This window comes from Dasypus novemcinctus, chromosome 27, assembly GCF_030445035.2.
Source record: "Dasypus novemcinctus isolate mDasNov1 chromosome 27, mDasNov1.1.hap2, whole genome shotgun sequence".
Lineage (NCBI taxonomy): Eukaryota > Metazoa > Chordata > Mammalia > Cingulata > Dasypodidae > Dasypus > Dasypus novemcinctus.
In genome coordinates, this window is record NC_080699.1 from 33552538 (window position 1) to 33560875 (window position 8338).

Sequence of the window (8338 nt, forward strand, 5' to 3'; positions counted from 1 at the left end):
TGATCTACAATTATAGAAATAATGTGAATAAGGTAAAGAAGGCTTGGAACAGTCCAAGTATAATGATGGGCAGGGATAATAAATATACACTAAAGACTTACTCAAATTTGCTTTCTGTATTGGAAAGGAAAAAACTGGAACTTGGATCCATTTTTTGAAAACATACACACACTAATAAACAAAGCACTAGATCTCTTTCCTCAAATATTGCTCCTATCTCAAGATGTTTTTCTGCTCAAGGTTTTCCTCAGGGCAACTATGACATCCTTATTTCTCAAGCTATAGATTAATGGGTTTAACATGGGCACCACAATGGTATAGAACAGGGAGGACACTTTCCCTTGGTCAAGGGGCAAAATGGAAGGTGGTTTGAGGTACGCGAAAGCTCCAGAACCAAAGAAAAGGGAAACCACAATTAAGTGGGAGCTACAGGTACTAAAGGCTTTGGACCTGCCCTCTGTGGAGTGAATATGGAGAATGCTGGAGAGAATTAGAGCATAAGAGATGAAGATGGTGACAATGGGCACTCCAATGTCAATTGCCACAACAATAAAGACCACCAGCTCATTCAAATAAGTGCTATTGCAGGAGATCTCAAGGAGAGGAAGGATGTCACACATGAAATGATTAACAAGGTTGCTGGCACAGTAGGTCAGACTCACTAAGCTTCCTGTATGGGCCATGGCCCCCGAAAACCCCATTACATAAACACCTAACAAAAGGAGTAGACACACCTGAGGAGACATGGTAACTGTGTACAGCAGTGGTTTACAGATGGCAACGTAGCGGTCATATGCCATTGCTGACAAGACAAAGGACTCAGAGATGACGAAGAAACAGAAGAAAAAGAGTTGAGCCATACACCCCGCATGTAATATGGTATTCTTCTTTGAGACAAAACTCACCAGCATTTTGGGGGTGATGGTACTGGAGTAACAGAAATCTATTAAGGAGAGGTTAAAGAGGAAAAAGTACATGGGAGTGTGCAGGTGAGAATTCAGTCTAATCAGAATTACCAAGCCTAGGTTTCCTGCCAGAGTGACCACATAGAAGCAGAGAAACAGGAAGAAGAGGAGGATGTGGAGTCCCAGATGGTCTGTTAAGCCTGCAAGGATAAACTCTGTCACAGAAGAGTTCATAGATGCCATTCTCCTCTAGTGGGCTCTATGGAAGCAACAGAAAGAACCAGTTAGAGGGAAAACATCACTATTAAACTGCTAGGATCTTCCGTCCCCACCTAGGGTCTAGAAAACAGAATCCACAAAGAGCGATTTGAATTTGGTTACAAAGGTCTTTGTAGCCCACAAGTGCAGAGTGGATATGAGGCTAAACTTTGCTTCTAGGGTGAGAACTGGTGCCGGTGGGGAGAGAGGTGCTAAAAATAAGTTGGATAAGAAAGAAAAAAAATAAGCTGGGTGAATTCTGGTAAGTCATTCTCTTTTCTGTGACCTTCCTTCTCCTGCCTCTGCTTGAGTTACTGACACCTGGAACACTTCTTCGGAGAGATTTCTGACGGTTAAAAGTAAACTCTCCTCAAGGTTCCCTCCAAAGGACAGAACAACAATAGGTTTTCCTTTTCCCAAAACTCTTAGCTCAAGTGGCTGAAGTTTAATAATAATTTTTTTAAGTTATCACTTATTTAGCAATTACTATAAGTGGCTGATCTTAAGCCTATGTGATGATATCACTGTCCCCATTTTACAGATGAGAAAACTGAGATTAAGTAACTAACCCAGAGTATAAAATTACTGAGTCGCAGCCTGAAGCTGAACTCGGGCAGTCTTGCTCCATGGTTTGTGCTTTTAAATACCGCATTACATGACAGACTAGGCTCAAGCAGGCACTCACCTCTTGAGTTTAGAGCTGCATGCACTGTCTCTTATCCACAATTGCCCTAGGGAGGGAAATGGCCACAGTGAATCCAGGATGATAGTTCTTAGGTCAGAACTCCCCTGCTCCCAGTCCTGAGCAAAAGAGCCAAAACTCTATTTTATCTTTTCTGCACTGAAGAACATGATTTCTAAGAGTTGGATTGCCCAAAGACTCCTCTCCACAGAGGCGACAGCGTTGTTTCCCACCAGTGCATAACTGGAGACTAAAGAATTTTATTCTCAATTAGAGATCTCAATTACCTGATTATTATGACAAACTCCCTCAGGATCACTACCTCAGAAGTTACCTTCCCTAAGGAAGAAGAAAGGTTTGTTTATATCCTGATGTAGATTGACTTGGCTTTCAAAGACTTATTTACTTCAATTAGCATATATTCATCACTATTAAGGACAAATCACTGTGACAAAAATAATTATCATTATCACTTTTCTTGTTTGTTTGCTTTGTTGGTTTTTTTTTTTTTTTTTTTTTTGGTTTTTTTTGAGGTACCAGGAGCCGAGGCTTGAACCCAGGACCTTGTATGTGGCAAGCCAGTACTCAACTACTGAGCCACATGGGCTGCTATGAGTTGGGTTTTTTGGTTTGTTTTGCTTGTTGTTTGTTTGTTTTTTTCTTTTTTTAAGGGGAAACTGGTAGCCAAACCCAGGATCTCCCATGTGGGAAGCAGGCACTCAACTATTTAAACCACTTCTTGAGTATCCAATACTATACCTGACAAAACACTTTTATATACAGAGCAATAATTAAATATAACTTTGTTTATCCCTCACAATAATGAAAACCATTTTAAAGTTAAGGAGCTCACAGAGACTAAATATTTCAGAGCCTACAGTCATGCCTAGGTCTGTCTGACTCCAAGTCCCTTACTCTTAACAATTAGGTTAACCTACCTCCTACTAAAATTCATAAAGCAAGATATTTGCCTTCTTTGATCTGACAATTTCTTGGAAAATAAAAAATTAATATGAAACAACTTTAGTAAAAAGAGGAAAGCCAGGAAAGGTAAACACTGAGAGCTACTGTAATTTAGAAGAGGACATTCAATAATTTATTCATGTTCCAAATCAATCCAAGAATTGATTGCACTACTCCTAGCTCAGATAAGAAAGAAAACCTCTGGTTCCCCCACTCTCCCCTATTTTCTCATGGAGTGCAAGTCTGGTGTTTAAAAAAAATAATAATAAAGGATCCATATTAGGTAACTGCTCTCAACCTTGGCCTAGATCAGCCTTTCTCTAAATTAATAACTAGTCAAAAGTCCCCGACTGTCCCTGCCTTCCATCTACATTTCTTTAAGCTCGTCTCTCAAGTGACTTATCAGATTCCCAGTGCCAGCCCACACCCAAATATTTTCTTCCTCTTTGTTTTGCTTTTGTCATTTTCTTTGTTCTACTCCCTACCTCCTATCTCTGCCTTGTCTATTCTATACCCCAATCTCTCAAATATTTGCTTATTTTCTTTAATGTCAAATTCACAAAGTCATAGACTTTTAGCCCTGAAAAAACGAATTAGAACAATTACCCAAATCCAGTGTTTCCTATATCTGACTATTACAATTACCTAGGAAAGTATTTGTTAAGAAGAAATTCTGAGCTCTACCCAGACCTTCTGTGTTAGTCAGCCAAAGAGGTACTGATGCAAAGTACCAGAAATCTGTTGGCTTTTATAAAAGGTATTTATTAATATTTGAGGTAGAAACTTACAGTCACAAGGCTCTAAAGAGTCCAACTCAAGGTACCATAAAATGTACTTTCTCACCCAAAGTCATTGGCCACAGGTTGGAGCAAGATGGCAGGTGATGTGTGTGAGAGTTCAGCCTTCCTCTTTCCTCTTAAGGCTCCATGGGCCCAGCCTCTTCTGATCTCACCTATAGACTGAAGGGCTTGTCTCCTTCCCAGCCTCAGCTGCTCGGAGCTCTGGTCTCTGCAACTGCAAACTATCAGGCGAGTAGTTTGCCTCTTTCTCCCCAGGGCCCCAGTGTCCAAAACAAAGTTCTCTTCTCTGCCATGTCCTTTTTCTGTGTGAATGTCCTCCCACCAAGGGGGCAGGGACTCAACATCCTCCTGATGTGGCCAATTTAGAACCCCAATCTTAATTTAATCAAGTAAAAGTGAAACCTCTAAATCTAATACAATCTAAAACACCCAAAGGAACAGACTAGTTTGCACACATAATGGAATTCATAAATATCAAACTGCTACACCTTCTGAATTAGAATCTCTATAGCTAATGATAAAGATGTATCTTCCTGTGATTTCCATGCCAACAACTAATGAATACACAGAAAAAACATTTCCCCTTATCTCAGAGACAAAAATAAAAGGTTCAAAGAAGTCTAAGTGACTTTCTCAGGTCATGTATTTAGATTCAGTCTCCAGGTTTCCAATCTAGTCCATGAACCCAAATGGCTTTTGGCTTGGCTGGAATACAAGGCAAAAGTAATGGAAAAATAATTGTACAGACTTGTGATTCCAGTGCAATGGAGTAATTTATATCACATCTATGTTCTTAACATAAACAAGTATAGCAATGGAAATATGTATATGTATATGTATATGTATTTGTATATAACAGGTATTTTCAAGCTTTTAAAATCAGATGTCAAAGGGCTTCAATCTTTGAAAGAAAATAAGGTCATGAGGTGACTGCAACAATTAACCCAGCTTTCTCACATGGGGGAATTTCCAAGCACACACAGTAATATGGAGCCCAAGCTAATGAAAGCAGTCTCTATAACTGGAATAAAGAAAAGATCAGAATTAACAGATACTAAGACAGCTGGAATTTTTCAGACAAGGTATTGAGAGGATAAAGCCACAGAAGAGGACCCTCAGACATCTACATAAGGGACTTCCCTAACTTCTTGGCTGAATGCTAAATGTTGCAAATACAGGGCAAGACTACACAAAGTTCAGCAGAGAATTGCTACTATGGGGCTAAGAATGCAAAAGAGACCATAGAGGATGCACAGTGCTAGATGCTGAGACTGAGATCTAGCAAGACTTTGGTGAACAAGCCAGGTATTAAGATGAGACCCCAGAAAATCATACCATAGTAGTAAGGACTAAGCACTCAGACTAAGGGCAAAAGTGAAATAGAACCATCATACCAAAGACTAAATCCAAGCCTCCACAAAACAAAAGTGATCTGGAACCCAAAGATGTACTTACCAAATCCAATGGATGTGTCATGATGATGGGAACGAGTGTTGTTGGGGGGGGAGAGGGGGGATGGGGGGGGTGGGGTTGAATGGGACCTCACATATATATATATTTTTAATGTAATATTATTACAAAGTTAATAAAAAAAAAAAAGAAAAAAAAGTGATCTGGAAGAAAATTAACTGCATCACAAAACAAAATTCAACACTCTGTAAGGAAAGAAGTCTCTATAACACATCTACAGTATCCATCATTTATTCATGTATTACTATACATGCAAAAGCAAGAAAATTTGACCAATAATCAAGAAAAAAATATTTATCGAAAGAGGATCCACAATGACCTAGATGTTCAAATTGCAGCAAGGACCTTATATTAACTATTACAAATATTTTTTATTTAGACAAAAGAAGATATTGGCCAAGAGATGGTAAATTTCAACAGAAAACAATAAAAAGAACCCTGTGGAAAATCCCAAACTGGAAACTGTAATATTGGAAATGAAGAATTCACTGGATTTGACATAGCAGCAGATTGTACTCTGCAAAGGAAACAATCAGTGAACTCAGATGGTCTATAGAAATTGTCCAAAATTCAATACATACAGAGAGAAAAACAGGGCTAATAAAAAAAAAAGAGCATAATAACCAAGACATTTGGGACAATACTAAATTTTCCCACATATGTATAATCAGAATTTCAAATAAGTCAATGAAAATTGAGCAGAAAGAATATTTGAAAAGAGTAAATTTAAAATTCCGTAAATTGATGAAACACATAAACCCAGGCAGCCAAGAAGTTCTGGAAACCAATAAGCAAGAAGAATGTAAAATAGACCACATCTCATTGTCATATCATAGTAAAACTGCTGAAAAACAAAGATATAGGGGAAAAGCTTAGAAGCAGCTAGAAATAAAACACACATATCTTTCAAAGGAAGAAAATAAGGATGATAATTGACTGGTTATCAAAAATAAATGGCAAAATGACATGTTTAAAATAAATGAAAAATCACCAACCTAGTATTCTATATTTGGCAAAAATATCCCTTTACAAAGTGAAATAAGGAGAATATCAGACAAACAAAGGTAAATGAATCTGCCACCAAAAAGCCTACAGTAGAGAGAGAGAGAAATAAAGTGTCCCAGATAAAATCTCGGGACTAAAGATAGAGTCCACATCATTGGAAATGTTAACTATATGGGTAGATATGAATTACTATTTTTCATATTTCTTTAAATAGTCAAACTATTTAAACAACAAATTATAGTGAACTTATATGTGGAAGTAAAATATATAAAATTACAATAGTGCAATAAAATAAATACAATGATTCCAATAAAATAATAGAAATAATATAATAAAATTATATATCGAAGGATTAAAATTCCAATAGTAGAGCTAAAATGAAATACTGAAAAACACTAAAAAATTCAAGAAATAGTAGGAATAGAGGAACCAATTTGTGTTAACATTTGAAAATCAATCAATATTTTTCACCACATTAATAGAATAAAGGAATAAAATCATATAATCATCCCAATAAGATGCAGAAAGAGTATCTGATAAAAGTAAATACCTGTTCATGATAAAAACTTCTGAACAAACTAGTAGTAGAATGGAATATACTGAACCTGATAAAGAATGTCTATGAGAAACAAACAAGTAACATCATACTCAAGTGTGAAATAGTAGATACTTACATCCTAAGGTCAATAACAAGTCAAGAATGTCTATTGTCACAACTTAATATTGAATAGGAGGTGCTGGCCAATACAATAAAGAAAGGTGTTGAGAGTCCCAACAATCTTCAAAGAAGTATAACATAATTAAGTCTTTAAAACATATCATTTGCAATGGCAAGGATATAATAAAATACTCCTCTGGATTTTTGGAGTTTTGTTTTGTTTTGTTTTGTTTTGTTTTTGTTTTGTTTTGTTTTGTTTTTGAGGTACCAAGGGCTGGGTACTGAACCTGGGACCTTTTATGTGGGAAGCCAGGGCTCAACCACTGAGCCACATTGGTTCACCAGGGTTTGTTTTGTCATTTGTTTTGCTCGTTGTTTGTTTTTTAAGAGGCACTGGGAACCGAACCCAGGGCTCCCATGTGGGAAGCAGATGCTCAGCTGTTTGAGCCACTTCTGCTCTCTCTCTGTCCATTCTGAGTTTAATTTTGTATGAGGTGTGAGATGGAGGTCCTCTTTATTTCTTATGGATATAGATATCCAGTTCTCCCAGCACCATTTGTTGAATAGATTGTTCTGGCCCAGCTGGGTAGGCTTGACAGCCTTGTCAAATATCACTTTGCCATAAATTTAAGGATCTATTTTTCAACTCTCAATTCTATTCCATTGGTTATCATATCTATCTTTATGCCAGTACCATGCTGTTTTTACCACCGAAGCTAAATAACATGCTTTAAAGCCAGGAAGTGAGAGTCCTCCAATGTCATTCTTTTTAAAGATATTTTTGGCTATTTGGGACCTCTTACCCTACCAAATAAATTTGATAATTGGCCTTACCAATTTCATAAAAAAAAAAATTTTTTTTAAGTTTTATTGGGATTGTTTCTGTAGATAAATTTGAGTAGAACTGACATCTTAAGAATATTTAGTATTCCAATCCATGAACATGGAATGTCTTTCCTAAATATTAAAGCTACAACCATAGGGGAGCAAATGTACTCAAGTGGTTGACTGCCTTCTCATATACAAGGTCCAAGGCTCAATTCCTGGTACCTCCACGAAAAACATTTTTTAATTCTACAACCACAAAACTCCTTGAAGAAAATATAGGGAAACAACTTCAAGATCTTGAAGTAGGCGGTGGTTTCTTAAACTGTACACCCAAAGCATGAGCAACAAAAGAGAAAAAATTTATAAATGGAACCTCCTCAAACTTAAAAATTTTGTTCTTCAAAGGACTTTGTCAAGAAAGTGAAAACATAGCCTACTCAATAGGAGAAAATATTTGGAAACCACAAACCCTGATAAGGGTTTAATATTCATGTTATATATTCATGTTATATATTCATGTCATACAACCCAATGATAAAAAGACAAGTAACCCAATTTTAAAATGGGCAAAAGACTTGAATAAACATTTCTCCAAAGAGGAAATATGAATGGCCAAAAATGTTTGGGATCATTAGCTATTACAGAAATACATATCAAAAACTACAATGAGATTTCATTTGATACTTTATAGAATGCCCATATTAGAAAAAAAAAGAAAGAAAGAAAGAAAATTACAAGGGCCAGAGAGTCTGTAGATAAATAGGAGCAC

At 36.7% G+C, this 8338-nt stretch overlaps 1 protein-coding gene across 1 annotated transcript; it reads right to left on the minus strand.

The window, feature by feature from the left end:
* Positions 1 to 218: 218 nt before the first annotated feature.
* Positions 219 to 1148, minus strand: LOC101447498 (olfactory receptor 8B12-like). Its single transcript, XM_004469307.1, has one exon. It carries the CDS (start codon positions 1146 to 1148, stop codon positions 219 to 221), a length of 930 nt encoding a protein of 309 aa, XP_004469364.1.
* Positions 1149 to 8338: the final 7190 nt, after the last annotated feature.